General features: G+C 41.0%; 1 protein-coding gene across 1 annotated transcript; it reads left to right on the top strand.

Moving 5' to 3' along the window:
• The first annotated feature begins 9289 nt into the window (after positions 1-9289).
• On the top strand, positions 9290-18905 carry LOC145535748 (glycerol kinase-like). Its single transcript, XM_081564098.1, has 7 exons — positions 9290-9393; positions 10187-10271; positions 11141-11261; positions 11370-11513; positions 13760-13840; positions 16808-16894; positions 18721-18905. The coding sequence occupies exons 1-7, from the start codon at positions 9290-9292 to the stop codon at positions 18729-18731; spliced, it is 633 nt and encodes a 210-aa protein (XP_081420224.1). The 3' UTR covers positions 18732-18905.
• The last annotated feature ends 6095 nt before the right edge of the window (positions 18906-25000 follow it).

The following is a 25000-nucleotide window of genomic DNA, read 5'->3' on the forward strand; positions in this document are numbered from 1 at the left end:
ACACACAGACATACGCACACAGAGACACACAAACACACACACAGACACATGCACAGACACAGACACACACACTGACACACACACAGACACAGACACACAGACAGACACACACACAGACACACAAACACACACACAGACACACTCACAGACACAAACAGACACACACACACAGACAGACACACACACAAACACATGCACACAGACAGACACACACAGACACACACAGACAGACACACACACAGACACACAAGCACACACACAGACACACACACAGACACACACACACAGACACACAGACAGACAGACACACATACAGACACATGCACACAGACAGACACACACACAGACACACACACAGACAGATACACACACAGACACACACACAGACACACACACAGACACACACACAGACAGACACACCCACACAGACAGACACACACAGAGACACACACACAGATACACACACACAGACAGACACACACACAGACACGCACACAGACAGACACACACACAGACACACACAGAGACACACACAGACAGTCACACACACAGACAGATACACACACAGAGACAGACACACTCACAGACACGCACACAGACACAGACTCACCGACAGACACACACAGACACACACACAGACAGACATACACAGACAGACACACACACAGACACACACACACCGACAGACACACACAGAGACAAACACAGAGACACACACACAGACACACACACACAGACACATGCACACAGGCAGACACACACACAGACACACACAGAGACACACACACAGACACACACAGAGACAGACAGACACACAGACACAGACACACAGACAGACACACACAGACACACACACAGACACACACACACAGACAGACACACACACAGACACACACACAGACACACACACAGACAGACACACACAGACACACACACACAGACGCACGCACACAGACACACACACAGACACACACAGACACACGCACACAGACACACACACAGACACACACACAGACAGACACACACACAGACACACACACAGACAGACACACACAGACAGAGACACACACAGACACAGACACACACTGACAGACCCACACAGACAGAAACACAGAGACACACAGACAGACACATACACAGACACACGCACAAAGACACACACACAGACACACGCACAAAGACACACACACAGACACACACACAGACAGACACACACACAGACACAGACACACAGACAGACACACACAGACACACACACACAGACACACACACAGACACATACACAGACAGACACACACACAGACACAGACACACAAAACACACACAGACACACACACAGACACACGAACACAGACGCACGCACACAGACACACAGACACACACACACAGACAAACACACAGACACACGCACACAGATAGACACAAAGACACACACACACAGACACACACACAGACACACACACACAGACAGACACACACACACAGACACACACACACAGACACACACACACAGACAGACACACAGACACACACATGCAGACACACACACAGACACACACACAGAGACACACACACAGACACATGCACACAGACACACACACAGACACACACACACAGACACACACACAGAGACAGACACACACACACAGACAGAAACACACACAGACACACACGCAGACACACACACAGACACACACACAGACACAAACACATACACATGCACACAGACACACAGACAGACAGACACAAACAGACACACTCACAGACACAAACAGACACACACACACAGACAGACACACACACACAGGCACACACACATACACAGACACAGACACATGCACACAGACAGACACACACAGACACACACACAGACAGACACACACACAGACACACACACAGACAGACACACACAGATAGACACACACACAGACACACACACACCAACAGACACACAGAGACACACACACAGACACACACACACAGACAGACACACAGACACAGATACACACAGCCAGACAGAGACACACACACAGATACACACACACAGACAGATACACACACAGACACACACACAGACACACACAGACACACGCACACAGACACACACACAGACACACACACAAACAGACACACACACAGACACAGACACACAGACACACACACAGACACACACAGACAGACAGACACACACACAGACACACACACAGACACACACACAGACAGACACACACACAGACACACACACAGACACACACAGACACACGCACACAGACACACACACAGACACACACACAAACAGACACACACACAGACACAGACACACAGACACAGACACACAGACACACACACAGACACACACAGACAGACAGACACACACACAGACACACACACACCGACAGACACACACACAGACACACACACAGACAGACAAACACACAGACACACACACAGACAGATACACACAGACACACACACAGACACACGCACACAGACACTCACACAGACACACACAGACACACACATACAGACACACACACAGACACACGCACACAGACACACACACAGACACACGCACAAAGACACACACACAGACACACACACACAGACACACACAGAGACACACACACAGACACACACACAAACAGACACACACACACAAAGACACACACAGACAGACACACAAACAGACACACACACAGAGACACACACAGACAGACACACACAGACAGACACACACACAGACACACACACACTGACAGACACACACAGACACACACACAGACACATACACAGACAGACACACACACAGACACAGACACACAGACACACACCGACAGACACACAGAGACACACACACAGACACACACACACAGACACATGCACACAGACACATGCACACAGACACACACTGAGACACACACACAGACACACACTCAGACACACACACAGACACACGCACACAGACACACACACAGACACACACACAGACACACACACAGACACACACTCAGACACACACACAGACACACGCACACAGACACACACACAGACACACACACAGACAGACACACACACACAGACACACACAAAGACACACACACAGAGACGCACACAGACACACACACAGACACACACACACAGACACACACACAGAGACAGACACACACACACAGACAGAAACACACACAGACACACACGCAGACACACACACAGACACACACACAGACACAAACACATACACATGCACACAGACACACAGACAGACAGACACAAACAGACACACTCACAGACACAAACAGACACACACACACAGACAGACACACACACACAGGCACACACACATACACAGACACAGACACATGCACACAGACAGACACACACAGACACACACACAGACAGACACACACACAGACACACACACAGACAGACACACACAGATAGACACACACACAGACACACACACACCAACAGACACACAGAGACACACACACAGACACACACACACAGACAGACACACAGACACAGATACACACAGCCAGACAGAGACACACACACAGATACACACACACAGACAGATACACACACAGACACACACACAGACACACACAGACACACGCACACAGACACACACACAGACACACACACAAACAGACACACACACAGACACAGACACACAGACACACACACAGACACACACAGACAGACAGACACACACACAGACACACACACAGACACACACACAGACAGACACACACACAGACACACACACAGACACACACAGACACACGCACACAGACACACACACAGACACACACACAAACAGACACACACACAGACACAGACACACAGACACAGACACACAGACACACACAGACAGACAGACACACACACAGACACACACACACCGACAGACACACACACAGACACACACACAGACAGACAAACACACAGACACACACACAGACAGATACACACAGACACACACACAGACACACGCACACAGACACTCACACAGACACACACAGACACACACATACAGACACACACACAGACACACGCACACAGACACACACACAGACACACGCACAAAGACACACACACAGACACACACACACAGACACACACAGAGACACACACACAGACACACACACAAACAGACACACACACACAAAGACACACACAGACAGACACACAAACAGACACACACACAGAGACACACACAGACAGACACACACAGACAGACACACACACAGACACACACACACTGACAGACACACACAGACACACACACAGACACATACACAGACAGACACACACACAGACACAGACACACAGACACACACCGACAGACACACAGAGACACACACACAGACACACACACACAGACACATGCACACAGACACACACTGAGACACACACACAGACACACTCAGACACACACACAGACACACGCACACAGACACACACACAGACACACACACAGACACACACACAGACACACACTCAGACACACACACAGACACACGCACACAGACACACACACAGACACACACACAGACAGACACACACACACAGACACACACAAAGACACACACACAGAGACGCACACAGACACACACACAGACACACACACAGACGGACACACACACACAGACACACAGACACACACACAGACACACACACAGACACAGGCACACAGACACACACACAGACACACACACACAGACACACACACACAGACACACACACAGACACACACACAGACACACACAAAAAAGACATACACACAGACACACACACAGACACACACACGCTGACACACACACAGACACACACACAGGCACACACACAGTGACAAACACACACACACAGACAGACACACACGCAGACACACACGCAGACACACACACAGACACACACACAGACACACACACAGAGACATGCACACAGACACACACACTGACACAGATACACACACCCAGAGAGATACACACACACAGACAGACAGACACACACAGACACACACACAGACACACACACACAGACACACACACAGACACATGCACACAGACACACACACAGACACACACACACAGACACGCACACACAGACACACGCACACAGAGAGAAAAACACACCTCGACACACACACAGACACACGCACACAGACAGACACACACAGACACACGGACACAGACACACACACAGACACACGCACACAGACACATACACAGACACACGCACAAAGACACACACACAGACACACACACAGACAGACACACACAGACACGCACACAGACACACACACAGACACACACACAGACAGACACACACACAGACACAGACACACAGACAGACACACACACAGACAGATACACACACACAGACAGACAGACACACACAGACACACACACAGACAGACATACACAGACAGACACACACACAGACACACATACACACCGACAGACACACACAGACACAAACACAGAGAAACACACACAGACACACACACACAGACACACACACAGACACATGCACACAGACACACACACAGACACACACACAGAGACACACACACAGTGACAGACACACACACACAGACAGAAACACACACAGACACACACGCAGACACACACACAGACACACACACAGACACAAACACGGACACATGCACACAGACACACAGACAGACAGACACAAACAGACACACTCACAGACACAAACAGACACACACACACAGACAGACACACACACACAGGCACACACACATACACAGACACAGACACATGCACACAGACAGACACACACACAGACACACACACAGACAGATACACACACACAGACACACACACAGACAGACATACACAGACAGACACACACACAGACACACACACACACCGACAGACACACACAGACACAAACACAGAGACACACACACAGACACACACACAGACACACGCACAGAGACACACACACAGACACACACACAGACAGACACGCACACAGACACAGACACACAGACAGACACACACAGAAACACACACAGACACACACACAGACACACACACAGACACACGCAAAGAGACACATACACAGACACACGCACAAAGACACACACAGAGACACACACACAGACAGACACACACACAGACACAGACACACAGACAGACACACACAGACACACACACACAGACACACACACAGACACATACACAGACAGACACACACACAGATAGACACACACACACAGACACACACACAGACACACACAGACACACACACAGACACACACACAGAGACACACACACAGACACACACACACACACAGACACACACAGACACACACACACAGACACACACACAGACACACACACAGACACACACACAGACACACGCAAAGAGACACATACACAGACACACGCACAAAGACACACACAGAGACACACACACAGACAGACACACACACAGACACACACACAGATACACACACACAGACACACACACACCGACAGACACACACAGAGACAAACACAGAGACACACACACAGACACACACACACAGACACATGCACACAGACAGACACACACACAGACACACACACAGACACACACACAGACACACACACAGACAGACATACACACAGACACAGACACACAGACAGACACACACAGACACACACACAGACACACACACACAGACAGACACACACACAGACACACACACAGACACACACACAGACAGACACACACAGACACACACACACAGACACACGCACACAGACACACACAGACACACGCACACAGACACGCACACAGACACACACACAGACACACACACAGACAGACACACACACAGACACACACACAGACAGACACACACAGACAGAGACACACACCGACACACACACACACTGACAGACACACACAGACACAAACACAGAGACACACACACAGACACACACACAGACACACGCACAAAGACACACACACAGACACACACACAGACAGACACGCACACAGACACAGACACACAGACAGACACACACAGAGACACACACAGACACACACACAGACACACGCAAAGAGACACATACACAGACACACGCACAAAGACACACACAGAGACACACACACAGACAGACACACACACAGACACAGACACACAGACACACACACACAGAGACATACACAGACAGACACACACACAGACACAGACACACAGATAGACACACACACACACAGACACACACACAGACACACACACAGACACACACACACAGACACACACACACAGACACAAACACAGAGACAGACACACACACACAGACAGACACACACACAGACACACAGACAGACACACAGAAACACACACAGACACACACACAGACACACACACAGACACACGCACACAGACACATACACAGACACACGCACAAAGACACACACACAGACACACACACAGACACAGACACACAGACAGACACACACAGACACACACACACAGACACACACACAGACACATACACAGACAGACACACACACAGACACAGACACACAAAACACACACAGACACACACACAGACACACGAACACAGACACACGCACACAGACACACAGACACACACACACAGACAAACACACAGACAAACGCACACAGATAGACACAAAGACACACACACACAGACACACACACACACACACAGACACACAGACACACACACGCAGACACACACACAGACACACACACACAGACACACACAGAGACACAAACACACAGACGCACACACACAGACACACACACAGACACACACACAGACACAAACACAGACACACACACAGACACACACACAGACACATGCACACAGACACACACACTGACACAGATACACACACCCAGAGAGATACACACATACAGACAGACAGACACACACAGACACACACACAGACACACACACACAGACACACACACAGACACATGCACACAGACACACACACAGACACACACACACAGACACGCACACACAGACACACGCACACAGAGAGAAAAACACACCTCGACACACACACAGACACACACACACAGACAGACACACACAGACACACGGACACAGACACACACACAGACACACGCACACAGACACACACACAGACACACACACAGACAGACACGCACACAGACACACACACAGACAGACACACACACAGACACAGACACACAGATAGACACACACACACAGACACACACACAGACACACACAGACACACACACAGACACACACACAGACACACACACAGACACACACACACACCGACAGACACACACAGACACAAACACAGAGACACACACAGACACACACACACAGACACACACACAGACACACGCACACAGACACATGCACACAGACAGACACACATACAGACACACACACACAGACAGCCACACACACAGTCAGACACACACACACAGACACACACACAGACGCGCACACAGACAGATACACACACAGACACACACACACAGACACACGCACAGACACACGCACACAGACAGACACACCCACAGACACACACACAGAGACGCACACACACAGACACACACACACAGACAGACCCACACACACACACAGACACACACACAGGGACACATTTCTGATTCCGAATGCAATGAAGGCCACTTCTTCATCTGCTAGTCAGCAACCTTAAAAATAGTGGAAATGGGGACTTCCCTGATGGTCCAATGGTTAAGAATCCGCCTGCCAATGCACCGGACACAGGATCAATCCTTGGTCCAGGAACTAAGATCCCACATGCCATGGGGCATCTAAGCCCATACCCCACTCCTACTGAGGCCACATGCCCCAGAGTTGGTGCTCCACAACAAGAGAAGCCACTGGCGATGAGAAACCTGTGCCCCATGTCTAGAGAGCAGCTGCCACTCGTTGCAACTAGAGAAAGCCTGTGCACAGCAATAAAGACCCAGCACATCCGAAAATAAATTAAATATTTTTTTAAAAATAGTGGAAATGAGCTACAATACCTTAACAAAACTAATCCAGTTCCTGTCATTCTTGGACTGGGTTATATTTTAGTGGTAGGTATTCAATGTGGAGAAATTTGCTTTTCTTGCTGCTTGTATTCTGCTACAATTAGCAACATTTTGCTGTACTGCATATTAGGAAATCAAAAGTCCCGTCCTAATTTTTTAAACACGTGTGCTTGTTGATGGAAAGAAGTAGTATATACTAGAATGATTTTTTGTGTTTTTTTTTTTTGTTGTCGTTTGTTTTTAATGTTAGAAAAACTTGCTAAAGAAGTAGGTACTTCTTATGGCTGCTATTTCGTCCCAGCATTTTCGGGGCTGTATGCACCTTATTGGGAGCCCAGTGCAAGAGGGTAAGAATTGAAAATAAGGTATGCTTTTGTCAGTCTTGATTTATTTACTATATTAGCTAAGAACTTATTGGTTAATAGTTTTATATTTTCAAATGATTTTGAAATATGGAGGAAATCTTTTATACTTGGGAAGTATAATTGTAGAACCTTTAAACTCTAAGAAGTTGGGACTTCCCTGGCTGTCCAGTGGTTAGGACTCCACGCTTCCACTGCAGGAGGCATGGATTCAATCCCTGGTTGAGGAACTAAGATACTACACTGCATGCCCCGTGGCATGACATAAAGAAGAACTCCAGGGACTTCCCTGGTGGTTCAGTGGCTGGGACTCTGCCCTCCCTCCCAGTTCAGGGCACCTAGGTTCTAGATCCCACCTGCCACAACTAAGACCTGGTTCAGCCAAATCAATAAATAAATATTAGAAAAAAAAAACCATGAAGTTATGTCATCTGAAAATAAGCCCCGGCCATATTCCTATTCATGTTAGTATTATTATCATTTATCTTCAAGATACCTGCAAGTTATGTATCAAAAGGCCATCATCTAAATGAATATTGATTTGGTTTTATATTATTGTCATCTATTCAGATAGATCATGAACTTTTTCATATGTGGATGCAACATTGTAGACTATAAGGATTTTGCCAGCTACTTAATGTTTGTGCCCAGTTTTGGCTCCCCCCCTGACCCCGTACACGTCTATGTACCAAATTCAACCTTTCCATATTTAGCACATTCCCGATTGATGACTCATTTATTCTGCTCTAATCTTAAAAATCTTTGTGTGTATTTTTAGGATCATCTGTGGGCTCACTCAGTTCACCAATAAATGCCATATTGCTTTTGCTGCATTAGAAGCTGTTTGTTTCCAAACTCGAGAGGTAATCAACATGGGCCTTTTTCCTGTACTTAATCCACCTTTATTATTCCTAAACCAATTTTATATATATGTATATGCTAGAATTTTATGAGAATTTAATAAGCTTGTTCTTGTTGTTCAGTCACTAAGTTGTGTCCGACTCTTTGTGACCCCCATGGACTGCAGCACGCCAGGCTTCCCTGTCCTTCACCATCTCCAGAGTTTGCTCAAACTCATGTCCATTGAGTCAGTGATGCTATCCAACCATCTCATCCTCTGCTGCCCACTTCTGTTCTTGCCCTCAATCTTCCCAGCATAATCAGAAATTAAGCCTGGGGACTTCCCTAGCGGTCCAGTGATTAAGACTTCATGCTTCCACTGCAGGGGGCACGGGTTCCATCCCAGGTCAGGGAGCTAAGATCCCATGGGCTGCACAGTAAGGCCCCCCCCCCAATTTTTTTTTTAAATTAAGCCTGCCTAAACTGTGATGTAATAAATGCAAGTTTGTTTTCTTTTCCCAGCTGTCATTACTTTCTAAGTTCCTGTTAGCTGCTGGGCACTGGGCATTTTACAGTTGAGGGGATGCTGAGCGACACATATTAGGCAAAGGATTTGAGTAGTAGCACAAACATAGATACCACGGCAGGAAATCAGGGTGCAAAATAGAGTTGTCTGGCTTGCTTGAATATAGAGGTGAGTACAGAGGAGTGGTAAGAGAAAAGGTTGGTGGTAACCAGATCAAGGAGGACCTAGAAGAAATCTCAATTTTCCTTCTGTAGGCTTTGGGGAGCTTTTGCGTATTTTTAAGTAGAAGATGGCTATTTTCTGAGATATTACTGTGTGGTACTTTGATGATGTTCATTGCACTGGGTTTTTTTTTTTTTTTTTCAGATTTTGGACGCCATGAACCGCGACTGTGGAATTCCACTCAGCCATTTGCAGGTAGACGGTGGAATGACCAACAACAAAATCCTTATGCAGTTACAAGCAGACATTCTGTATATTCCAGTAGGTCAGTAACCCTCATTCCTTCAAACCCCAATAGTCATGTTTTTTTGGAAGAACTGATTTTTCAGGCATATGTAACTGCTAAGATAGTGATGTTGTTCGCTCCCCTCAGTGAAGCCGTCCATGCCTGAAACAACTGCCCTGGGAGCCGCCATGGCTGCAGGAGCTGCAGAAGGGGTTGGAGTCTGGAGTCTGGAGCCTGAGGACTTGTCGGCTGTCACAATGGAGCGATTTGAACCTCAGATCAACGCTGAGGGTACTTTTATTTATTTTTATTGTAGAGTTGATTTCTAATACAATGTTGTGTTAGTTCCAGCAGTACAGCAAAGTGATTCAATTATATATACTATGTTTTTCAGATTCTTTTCCCTTATAGGTCATTACATAATATTGAGTATAGTTCCCTGTGCTCCACAGTTACCTTTTTCAGTGAGGGTACTTGTAAAAACTGAAGATTGGTGTACTGTGAAAAGGGAGAGAGAGTTTGGTGGTTTAGTCACAAATCAAGAAATGAAATAAGATTGCAAATGCAAAGGTAATTTCATATTCAGCTGCTGAACATACTTGGCTTCATATTTGAATGAATGTGAATAAGAGAAATAGTTCCCTATTAAAAAAAAAAAAACAAACTTCTATAATCACTGTTTTACCATTCACTTCTACTGTTTATAGTCTCTTCATGTACAAGGATAACAGTGCCACAGTATCAGTTTTATTAGTAGCCTGTTAGTGTAACCTTTTCTGACAGTGACAAGGGAGATATATAGACCACCGACACATCATGTCTGCATTGGGTCATCTTTAGTGCCAATGCCCAGTTTTAGGACAGGATTAACTGGGCTAAGGACCATTCTGGTAACTTTTAACTAAGCACAGCAGGGCTAGCCTGACAAAAGCAGCAACAATTTACATCAATGAGCATTAAATATTTGACTCACTGTTGCAACAAACAACACTAAGCCACAAGACCGACCAATAGACTGTAGCCCGCCAGGCTCCTCTGTCCATGAACTTTCCAGGCAAGAATACTGGAGTGGGTTGTCAGTTCCTCCTCCAGGGGATCTTCCCAACCCAGGGATCAAATCCATGTCTCTTGCATCTCCTGCATTGGCAGGTGGATTCTTTACCACTGCACCACCTGGGAAGCTCTAATACCTGTAATTAAGTTTGTGTACAAAAGTCAGGTTTTATATATTCAATTTTGTTTTAAACCTTTTTAAAAAGCTGTCTATAAAATGGTATCATAGTGAATTTTGTGGTGGTTCAGATGGTAAAAAATCTGCCTGCAATGCGGGACACCTGGGTTTGATCCTTGGGTTGGGAAGATCCCCTGGAGAAGGGAACAGCTACCCACTCCAGTATTCCAGCCTGGAGAATTCCATGGACAGAGGAGCCTGGCGGGCTACAGTGCATGGGGTCACAAAGAGTTGGACACGACTGAGCGACTTTCACTTTCCAAGGTCCTCTGCCTTCCCCCAAAGAGAAGGCAGATCAAATAGGATTCTCCTTTCTAATTCATCACCACCTGCTTGTGAATGACCTGGTCTTAGCAGGTAGCCTGTCTCTGCATCTCCCTTCAGTTTGCAGACCAGGCTGAATTTCCCTCCAACTTCCACACAAGCTTCTCTCTGCCGTCACTGGCAGTCTTTGGCAGCCATACTGGGATCGGAGTCCTGGTAAAGCTCCATGTCAGTTAAATACAGTGTAACAAACATCAGTTGAATAAGTGAAACAATTTGTCAAGAATGATGAGTGAATATTAGTACTTAGAACATCTTAGTAAACTGTCTTTCTTTTTTAAAAAACTTTTTATTTTTTATTGGAGTATAGTAACTAACGGACTTCCCTGGTGGCTCAGAGGTTAAAGCGTCTGCCTCCAATGCAGGAGACCTGGGTTCGATCCCTGGGTCGGGCAGTTCCACTGGAGAAGGAAATGGCAACCCACTCCAGTATTCTTGCCTGGAGAATCCCATGGACGGAGGAGCCTGGTAGGCTACAGTCCACGGGGTCGCAAAGAGTCGGACACGACTGAGCGACTTCCCAGTAGCATAGTAACTAACAGTTGTTATTGATAGTTTCAGGTGTACAGCAAAGCGACTCAGCCATACGTGTGAAAGTGAAAGTCGCTCAGTTGTGTCCGACTCTTTGTGACCACATGGACTATACAGTCCATGGAATTCTCCAGGCCAGAATACTGGAGTGGGTAGCTGTCCCTTCTCCAGGGGATCTTCCCAACCCAGGGATTGAACCCAGATCTCCCACACTGCAGGCGGATTCTTTACTGTCTGAGCCACCAGGGAAACCAAGAATACTGGAGTGGGTAGCCTATCCCTTCTTCAGTGGATCTTCCCAGTCCAGGAATCGAACTGGAGTCTCCTGGCAGATGATTCCATACGTATACATGTATCCATTCTCCCCCAGACTCCCCTCCCGTCCAGTCTGCCACCTAACATTCAGTAAACTGCCTTTCTTATGTATGGTTTTCCTACTTTCTATTTCTAGAAAGTGAAATTCGTTATTCTACATGGAAGAAAGCTGTGATGAAATCAATGGGTTGGGTTACAACTCAGTCTTCAGAAAGTGGTAAAAATGTTTTTTTTGTTATTGCCACTTTGTCCTAGTATGTTAAATAGCTTCTTTAAGTATCTGTTTATACTTAGCAAGGCTGCTCTGAAGAATAGCATTATCATATGCTCATAGTTTCTAACATTTTGAAAATACTTAAAGTTCTAAACATAAAATGTAAATTATCAGATTGATATATGTGCTTATCTCTATCCTGCCATACCTTTCCTTATTAGTTTATTCCTGGTACTTTGATTGATAACTTAGTTTTCTTAAAAGTAAAAGTATTTCTAGTTTCTTCCTAATGAAAAAAAAAATCAACTAAACTTTTTTTTTTCTCTTCGTAACTGACTTTGCCTTTTTGGGAGGCTGTCTTCATGACCTGAACCGACCAAAAGCTATATTGATTTCATAATACATTTCACGACTTCCTAGACTGCTCCCAAGCCCTTAGTGAGTGTATGTTGTGAGAATTCATTGAAATAAGAGGAAGAAAAGTACCAAGCATAGTAAATTAGAAATGTCATAATTGGGAAATGCTCTTGGCAGAAATTAGAGGACTTTTGTTTTTAATCACTTAGATGGGAAGGTATCTACCATAAATAAACTATTTAGTTGTAAACAGCTCTGAGCTGCCTTTAATATTGAAACAGCCTTTAACATACCTTTAATATGGCATGATATTGTAATCCGTTGCTAAATACAAGATTTGGAATTTAATGAATGAAACAATGGCCAATAATATTTTGAAGCATATAGTTTAAGAGAGAGGAGTTTATAAATGAAATATAGCCTGCCTTCCAACCCCGAAGTGAGTATAGAACCACTTTTTTAAAAAATTATTTATTTATTGGCTGCACCAGTGCTTAGTTGCAGCATGTGGGGTCTAGTTCCCTGTCTAGGGGTCAAACCTGGGCTCCCTTCATTAGGAGCCCAGAGTCTTAGCCACTGGATCACCAGGGAAGTCCCAAGAACCACTTTTAATGTATCTAGCTTTTCAGAGAAGCTTCTGGGATCATCCTGTTTCTACTTGAAGCTTTTGTTTATTATCCTAAATAAGCTTTAGGCTTAATATCCATTGTCTTGACATCTTTTGTTCTGAGACCCACCTTTCTTTCTAAGATGGTGACAAAGCCTTTCTTGCTAAGATTGTCTGCAGTTTTGAGACCTTTTGCAGTTAAACTTCTCAATCATAGGTATTTTTTGTAGCACAGTGGTAGTTGCTTTGAAGGACGCAACAGCCGTGCACTCTGATTTATTTTCTGGTTGCCCTCAGTTAAAAGCTGATGAAAATGAGTTCCGTGATTTCTTTGACTAGTTGTATTTTTTTAAATGGCACAGAAACTTCCCTGGCAGTCCAGTGGTTGAGACTCCACACTTCCAATGCATGGGGCACAGGTTCATCCCTGGTCAGTGAACAAGATCCCGCATGCTCCCAAAAAATAAATAAATAAAATGTATTTTATTTATTTTATGGCCAAAAAAATATTATATGGCCAAATAAATAAATAAAATGGCACAATTCAACCTGTTCCCCTCCCTCGCTGTATCTGCCTCCATGTTGATACCATACATACTTCTTCCTTACTTGCAGTTGAGGATATGATTTTAATCGCCAAGTTCCCACAAAGCCAATTATCATTTTCTCTCTGTTTCCTTACCTTACTGTCAGTGAACTTAAAATGCCAAGAAAAAGTGGATAAAGACAATTACATGATTCTTTTGTTTCTGCCATCAGAATTGATGATAAAATAATTTGATTTTTTGAGAGCTTTCGATTTTTCAAACTTGATTTTTGTTTCAGTTAGGCTGCAGTGTATTTAAGGCAAAGTGTAAAAAACAATTTGTAGTAGATTTATGAAAAGCACTCATGTACAACATTTTGAGAGTCTCAAAAACTGTATAATAATCCAGATAACAATATTCAATTAGTGAAATGCTGATTGTTCTTCATGCAATGTAAGCTATGTAATAATAGTACAGATAGAATCTTGTTTTGATGATCTCATAAGGCTATTCAAATTGCTGCCTGGCCTCTTATCCTCTTTAAATAGTTTTAATTTATGGGAAGAATATTATGTTAGCTTAATTTCCAAAGCATATTGCCAATTTTGAAGCATTCATATTTATTTTCTTGTTGGTAACTATATTTGAATGGAATGTAAAGAATTTTTAACATACAATTTAATATGTTTTAAATGTTGTAGAAATGATTGGGGATTTAATATTTTTTGGAGAGAGCTTATGATAAGTAATGACTTCATGACTTTGTACTCCAAACCCACCAAAATAACATTTTCTTCAAAAATTGTTAAATGTTCAAGATACATAATGTTTAAATTCAAGAAAAGCCTATGTCTGTATCTATCTAGCTATTCTTTAAAGGAAATGTTTTCAATCAGGTTAGAAAATATCAAAACAATTGTGTTCTCAGACAATATTTTAAAATGTAGATTAATACAGTTTAGTTTTTAAATTATAGTAACATTAATTTTCAGGTTCATTTTGTTATACCAACTGTGTGTAAAAAAGAAAATGAAACCAATAGGGTTTGAAATTCATTTTCAAACTCATGAATTGGACTAATATAACTCTTCTCTGATAGCCAAAGGATCTATAATTTTAATCTGGATGGGGAATGGGATTGCTCACTTAGTATCTTTTGGGGAAGAACCAAGAAAGCTAAAATCAGCAGCCTCCCAAAAAGAAAGTTCTCCTTCAGCTTTCTTTGGCTTTGCCAGTGGAAGGTTTATGTTGGTCTATATGCTCTATGTTCTTGCTATTTGTGGCATGCTATCTGTACCGTTTGTTAACTGTCATAAGCCCTCAGTTTGGATTCTGGTTTTGATTTAAAGTAATAACTCTTTGATACTATTTTTATAACTTTTTTTTTGCTATCATGTGATTCTTAACACAAATATTGTAATTATGTGTCTCTCTTTTGGTTTGCTTGACTGGAATTCCCTCCTACTCGGATGACAACAGGTGACCCTAGTATCTTCTGTAGTCTACCCTTGGGCTTTTTTATAGTGAGTAGCGTGGTAATGTTAATCGGAGCAAGGTACCTCTCAGGTCAGTTCCTCTTTAAATTAGACAATTATATGAGTTAGCGTTAATGTATTTGTGTATAAATCAACAGAAAGTTTTCAGTATTTTTCCTTCTTCCTGTTCTTAGGAACCTGGAAAATCTATTAAAGGTCTAGTTAATATACCATTTAATTCAGAATTAAGGACTGTGACTCTGCTTTTATTCTCTTTGATTTTTAGTAGATGATTTTCTTTGAGGGGCTACATTCTGCTGGCAAGTGCAGCAGTAAGCACAAGTACTACTGTTCATGCTTAAATGAAAGGATGTTCAGAGTGTTAGATGAAATGTATAGTATTTGAAATCAATTGAATTTGCTTTCAAATGTGCCTAAGTTGTTTTTCATGCTTATGAAAATCTTCTACACAAGTCTTAACATTTCAATCCTGGTAAGACTTTCGGCCAGAGTATGTTAGCAGAGTTTCTGTAAAACTCTAAACCTGGGGAAAATGTATTGTCACTTTTATTTTAGTTAAGAGAATACATTGGTGAACTGAAATTTTTTTTTAATTATTGCTGAAATAAATTGGGGGTGAAATTCAAACTGAATTATTACTTTTGCATGTTCTGAATATTCTTATAAAAGTAAAATTGCTCAGTACATTATAAAACTCACTGTGTAACCAGCATTAATTTAAATATAATAATCATTTTTGGAAGTTGTTCCTGATAATAGCTCAGTTTTTCTTCAAATTAATGGCCTAAATGGAAATGACATACTTCATATGTTGCCAAGAAAGTGAAACATTTAAAAAATCTTCTTAATTAGGGAAAGAGTTGAATTATTTCTCTTAATTAATTACAAGATGACCTGGGTTTAAAATGTAAAAATTTTTTATTGATATGGGAGAACATCTGTTTTTAGAAGTCTGACAAGCATTAATCAGCTTGGCATCATCACTAAAGCACTATATATAAATATGGAATGAAAAGTTATTTACATTAGCAGAAAGGGAATAAAAATTATCTACATTAGCAGAACATTAAATTATCTTTTAAATTATGATAAAATTTCATGATTATGTGCATGAGAATTTAAAATTAGATTTACCTTTTTCTGTGTTCTTGTTTATAATAAATTTGTTCAAATCTTTTTCTTCCATAACAACCATGTTGGTATTAGTGCTTTACACCTTACAAAAGGCTTCTGTATACATAAATCTGTACAGAATTAGCAGATGCTTATTTTCTTTCTGCTTCTCAGGAATGTTTGGTGGAAGAGTCTGAGTATTCCCCAGAAGAACTATAATTTAAATTTTTTTTAATTCTGTTTTAGGAAAAGTTCTATTTTTTTTCTTTATCGTGAGGTTTTTTTTGTTTTGTTTTGCTTGTTTGTTTGTTTTTGGCTGCATTATGATGGTCTGGAAAAGGAAAGAAAATAGCATTGCAGCTGAATGTTTTCATCGATATTTTTTCCCCTTCTGTTTCCCTTTGATGCCAGTACAGAATGAAAAAGCTTGGTCTTTGAAAAAATAGGATATATAACATATCTCTAAGCTAAAGGATACAGTAAATGTCCAAATTCCCAGACTTCCAAAATAGATATGATTGCCATCTTTAGGATCTCTCTTGGTAACATATGCTGAGATTTGAGAAAAATTGGAATGACTTGTCTTGGTAAACAGTTAGCAATAGCGTTCATTTGCTAATTTTGAAATTGGCCCAGTTATATTTGTTGCATTTTACCTGTGAAGCAATATTTAGGAATCATATGGAATTTCTAGCTCAATAATGATCGAATCATCTTCATTGCTTTAACTCCTAAATTGCATGTTGATTATTATTGATATATATGATTTTTGTCCCATTTTAGGTATGCCGTAAATACTACCAACTCATGGATTCCAAAGATGCGAGCTCTTTACCTATGGAGAGAATCCAGTGATTCTGTCTCTTAATGTGATGACACTATTCATAGACTGATTTTATTTATAAGCCACTTGCTGCATGATCCTCCAAGTAGACCTGTGGCTTGAAATAAAGAAAATGCAGCAGAAAGAATGCTATAGAAACATTTGGTGTGTTTTTTAACAGCACTAGTTAAGATTGGACCAGCCACCTTTGGGGCTGACCCCCTCCTTTGCAATCATTTCCTGCCTCATTCCCTGTAAGATCTAGGAAGAATTCAGATCCTATCCATTGGAATCTTTCATCACGTATATTCAAATTCTGATGGGCCAGGATTTGATTCCTGCACTACACACGCTTCATTAAGGGGCTATTACTAACTGGCTAAAAATCTGTGATTTTTTGTTTGCTTCCTTTTAACAGACTCCCCTACCCAAAGTCCTCTTCTCTGCTTATTAGGGAGACCACAACATCTTCACTAAATGTTTAAATGGAAGCCTCTACTAAATTCTTAAAATAGAAATTTCGTACCCTCATTCTTTAGGCATTTTTCTAAAAAGTATTTGCCAAAACTGAAAATTCTTCATGTATTTTACATGGTCTCACTAATTATACTGAATTGCTATCTGGATCTTATAGGGAAGGACACTTTCCTTTTTTTTTTTTTTTTTTTCGTTCCTTTTTATATTTTTTACATTGTGTATAACATATATGTCTCTATATTTTGTATAATGAGGGTAGCCCATTTATAAATTAAGAGTACATGTTCTCACTAATTACACTGAATTTCTGTCAGGATCTTATAGGGAAGAATACTTCCTTTTCTTTTCATCTCTCCTTTTTATATTTCTTACTTTGTATGTGTAACATACATGTGTTTATATTTTATATACTGAGGGTAGCCCATTTATAAATTAAGAACACATTATATTCAGTGGATTCTAATGGGGCTGGTCTTAAGTGGACCACTATGTGTATAAATATTTTGGGGAAAACAGCTGTATACATTTTTGGGCAACAATTATGCATATTATTTCCCAGGAAAAGCTTTCTTGAAGAGCCAACATTTAAAATTTAAGTATATGTTCTATGTGAATGAAAGAAAATGTACTTTATTGTGACTATAATTTCTTATACCATACTTTTATATGCTAAAAAAAAAACCCCTGTGGAATACTATAGCAAATATTGTTTTCAAATACAAGCACTTAGTCCATATAAAGTTTGCTTTTCCTTTGATATAAATTTAGACCTATTTGGGATCCTTTTGAGGGAATATCAAAAAAAGTTTATAAACTTAAGTAGAAAAAAAGAGCCAAGAATCTCTTTCCATCTAAGTATGTTATAAATTGCTGATGAGAAATTAAAATGTCTATTTGAGATGACAAGTAGTTATCTCTGCTTATGGACATATTATTAATACAACATAAAAATGGTTTAATTGATAGAAAAAGCTTCCAGTAAACCCAAGAATTTCCTTCTTGGGTTGCAGCCACAACCAAGAAATTCTCAAAAAATTTAATGTGAGGCATTATAGCAACTTACCTAATCTAGCTTCTCAATGTCAATTTTAAAAGAAGCTTAATTTTTTTACTACAAACAAGAAAGTACTGCCTCCTAATTATTTTCTTCAGTGATGAAAATGGAAAAATATTTGTATATTAATATAAAAGGTTTTGTTTTGTTTGGAATGAATGGTAGCTTGCATTTTCAGTTCTGATTATGCTGTTTGTAAATTATTGAATCTGCTGGGTTTTATTGGTGCAGCTGCCACTTTAGTGACATAAATGTTACAGAACGGTACTATGAAATTATTATTTTGTGGCAAGGACACTTTTAAACATCGTTTGTTTCTACAAAGGTAGTTTGAGTTAATGTAAATAACTGTGAAAATCATTGTTCCAATAATTTTAAGATTACATTAATTTTCTGTAAATTGTGATATTTATAAATGTTTGAAATGATACACGTTGATATTTAATGATAAATTTACTTAAAATAAATTGACCCTCATTCTTACTTGCATTTCTCATTTACAGACTAGAACTTAGATCAAAGTTAATTGAGAAAGATGATTCAGGAAACGTTCAGCTCAGCTGTTAGCCCTTGATCAGGCACACACTGAAGAATTAACCAACAGCTGAAGAAGTAGTTTCTGGGACGATGAGCACCTTACTTGTTCTGTTAAAAAAGACTACACTGTCCCATCTCAGCATCCAGAAAATGCCCCGGTGAGGTCAGCAGCTGTTCTCAATAGAGTCTTGCAGTCATGGCTAACCATGGCTTACTGGTTCCACTCTATGCTTCAGTTCCTCTCTACCTGGGTGAGTTGGTGGAGTCAAGTACGCCATTATTTTCTGAACTCAATCGCCAACACCTCAATCTTTTGTTCTCCAGGTAATCAGTAACATAAATAATGCATTTTTGCTTCTGTAATGATATCTTAGAATTGTTTAGTGTGTGTTTTTTTTTTTAAATGCCTAAGTCTCAGTTCTTTGGCTTATAGGTATTTTGTATCCTGTGGGAATGAAGAATGATTGCAATTTAGGAGGAACCATGAAACAAAGATGTCATAGCACAGAAACTATAACAGCATTGGTAGTCAAGTAGGTAGTTTTTACCTCATAGTGTCTAATCATAAAGAGAAGTGCAAAAATTACTATTTTTATAGCTTTAATAAGGTATAATTGATATATAGAAAACTGTACATATTTAATGTATATACTTTGATGAGCTTGGACTTAATGCATACACCCATTATCCCATCACCAAAATCAAGGTTATAAACATACCAATCACCTCCAAAAATTTCCTTGTGTCCCTTTGCTTTCTGTGTTTGTATGTTTAAGAATGCTTAACATGAAATCTACCCTCTTAAATTTTTAAATGCACAATAACGTATTGTTAACTATGGCACTAAGTTGTACAGCAATCTCTAGGACTTAATCATCTTGTGTAACTAACTTCATACCCATTGAACCCCCTCACCCCACCCCCTGCTAACCACCAATCTCCTTTCTGTTTATATGTTTGACTTTTTAAGATTCCACACATAATGGAAGATTATGCAGTATTTCTTTTTGTGTCCAGTTTATTTCACTTAGCATAAGGTGTTATAGGTCCATTGATGTTGCAAACAGTAGAATTTCCTTCTTTTTAAGGCTGATCAAGATTCTATTGTATGTATATACCACATTTTCTTTATCCATTCATCTGTCAGTGGACATTTGGGTTGTATCTATATGTTGGCTGTTGTGAATAATGCTGCAGTGAACCTGGGAGTGTAGATATCCTGATTTCGATTCTTTGGGATATATACTCAAAAGTAGAATTGCTGCATCATATGGTAGTTCTATTTTTAATTTTTTGAGGAATCTTCATACTGTTTTCCATAGTGGCTGCACCATTTTACCTTCCCACCAACAGTGTAAAAGTGTTCCAAGAATTAGTTTTTAACTAGAACTTTGTAATAGCTTGTTTTAACTATACTTTTTAAATAAGGAAGTTTACTTGATCTGTTCTTGCAACCTAACAATTCATCAGGTCACATAATAGGCATTACTGGAAAACTGAGTGAGTTTCAAAACCAACTTGATTGCTACTTGATCTATACTTTATAGATACATATCTTAGCTCCGGTCTTACGTTAAAGGATAAAATGTGTTAAGTATCACAGACAAAGAACTCTCACCAGAATTTCTAAAGATTTCCCTGTCATCAGTTTTAGTGAAAATGACCTATTAAGTTAAATTTGGGGACTGTAAAGATAAATATTCTGAGAAACAGAAGATAGGTTAAAAACAAGTTGCTCATGTTAATCGGCTACACCCCCAATATGAAATAGAAAGTTTTTTTTACAAAGTTTTTAAAAACTAGTTGCTCAATTAATTTTAATTAATTTTTGGCCATGCCACATTGCGGTGCAGGATGTTAGTTCCCTAAGCAGGGATTGAACTCTCGCCCGTTGCAGCAGAAGCTCAGAGTCTTAACCACTGTACCACCATGGAAGCCCCTTGCAAATCTAAATTTTTGAGCTTAAATTCTGAGGCCAGTGTACATGAATGTTCATGACAGCATTATTCGTAATAGCTCAAGAGAAAACAACCGTCTTATCAATTGATGAATGGTAAATGAAAGGTGAGATATCCATACAGTGGAATATTACTCACATGTAAACATGATAAGGTACCACACACATACTACAACATAAATGAATCTTGAAAACTAAACAGAGAAAAATCATACAAAAAGCCACATAGTGTATGATTCAGATTGCATGAAATGTCCAGAATAGACAAATTCACAGGGACAGAAGGTGGATTAGTGGCTGCCAGAGTTTAGGGGGGTGGGGTACAGGGAGGGGAAAAGGGACGTGACTGCTAATGGACAGGATTTCTTTTGGGGTGATGATTGCACAACTTTGTGAATATACTAAAAACTGAAGCATACACTTTAAAGGAGTGCATTTATGGTATATGAATTATACCTCAATGAAAGTATAATTTGCATTTATGTAAAATAAATATATTTGTCCAGTCCCTGACAGCATGTGAGCTTATAGTCCCTGAAATGAGTCCTCTGAAGGAAATAAATTTTATTTGCTCCTCGAAAATATGGAGGTTAATAAATGTATCTCCTTTTTATTTCACTTTCATTAACTCTTTTTCAAGTATCTAATATTGGAAATAAGAAAAATCCTTTAGTCACTATTACATAAAAGATTATGAAGAAGTAGAAGATCTGGGCTCCCATTCAGCTTCCCAGGGATTTTCCTGGTCTGTCCAACAGAATATACTGATCAAAAGGGTACAGCTAACTCGTTTTCCCCAAAGACTTGGTAAATGAGGAGGCAGTCTTCTGAACATATTAAGTAAAACATATTACCATAATTACCAGTAACGTGACTTGTAGTTAAGAAACTGTGCTGTGTCTTAATTTTCTTGAAGGTTTAATCTCATCTTCTTTCTCCTCAAGCTCATTTTAAACCTTCAGCCTTTTATTAATTTACCACCACGTCTCTTTCTTTACTACAGTGTTTTTAGGAGAAAACAATGTCTGTTTGCCATCTACTCCTTCAGTAAATTATTCTTGAATTAAATATTGCATGCTGGAGAGAGAAATATAATTACTAAAAAGCATGACATATTATGGAGTTTATTTAGTGTGCTGAATAGGTTTTACATAAAGTAGTATTTGATTATGCAATATTTATGTTGTGAGAAATATCTATCTGTATCTGTGACAATTGAATATAGTTTAAAATTAGTGATTCTGATCTTACTCAATAGATTTGTCCTTTTTGAAACACGCAATTTGGTTTCAAAGGGCATTTTCATGATTATTTTTTGCATATGCTAAAAATAATTTATGTTACCAGTCAATTAAACTTTGGCCTTTTTTTGATTAGTTTGTTTATGCAAAAACCCTGTTTCATATCAAGACTTTAGTGCTTCCAGACTGCACTTTTCTATTTTTGTGTGGCTTTTGTGTTTATAAATGACATCATTGCTTTACCACCTACATAAAATCATAATTATTATTTTTAAAATTAGTTCTATCTTCTTGATTAGATCAAATGTTTTCCTTCAAGTCATTGCCTGGTATATTCCAAAAGTACAAATTATATGTACTCACGTATTCAGGTATATTAAGCATGCAACATTATTTTGCACATTTTTATTTATTTATGTTTGCTTTTGGCTGTGCTAGGTCTTTGTGCAGGCCTGCACAGGCCTTTCTCTAGTCGCGGTGATGTGGTGAGCAGGGGGTATTCTCTAGTTGCAGTATGGGGGGTGGGGGTGGGGCGGGGTCTCATTGCAGTGACTTCTCTTGTTGCGGAGCATGGGCTCCAGGTTGTGCAGGCTTCAGTATTTGCAACTCCCAGGCTCTAGAGCACAGGCTCAGTAGTTGTCGCACAAGGGCTTAGTTGCTCTGCAGCATGTGGGGTCCTCCTGGGCCAGGGGTTGAACCTGTGTCTCCTGCATTGGCAGGTAGACTCCCTACCACTGAGCCTCCAGGGAAGCTCTACATATTTTAAAGGTTTTTTTTAAAATATTTATTTATTTATTTGGCTGTGCTGGGTCTTAGTTGCGGCATGCGGGATCTTTTTTTTTTTTTTTTTCCAGTTATGGCATGAGAGATTTTACTTGGAGCATGCAGGATCTAGTTCCCTGACCAGGGATCCCCTGCATAGGAGAGTGGGGAGTCTTAACCACTGGACCACCAGGGAAGTCTCTTGAAGATTT

This window comes from Giraffa tippelskirchi, chromosome X (assembly GCF_054371585.1).
Source record: "Giraffa tippelskirchi isolate mGirTip1 chromosome X, T2T-mGirTip1v1.2.pri, whole genome shotgun sequence".
Taxonomy (NCBI): Eukaryota; Metazoa; Chordata; class Mammalia; order Artiodactyla; family Giraffidae; genus Giraffa; species Giraffa tippelskirchi.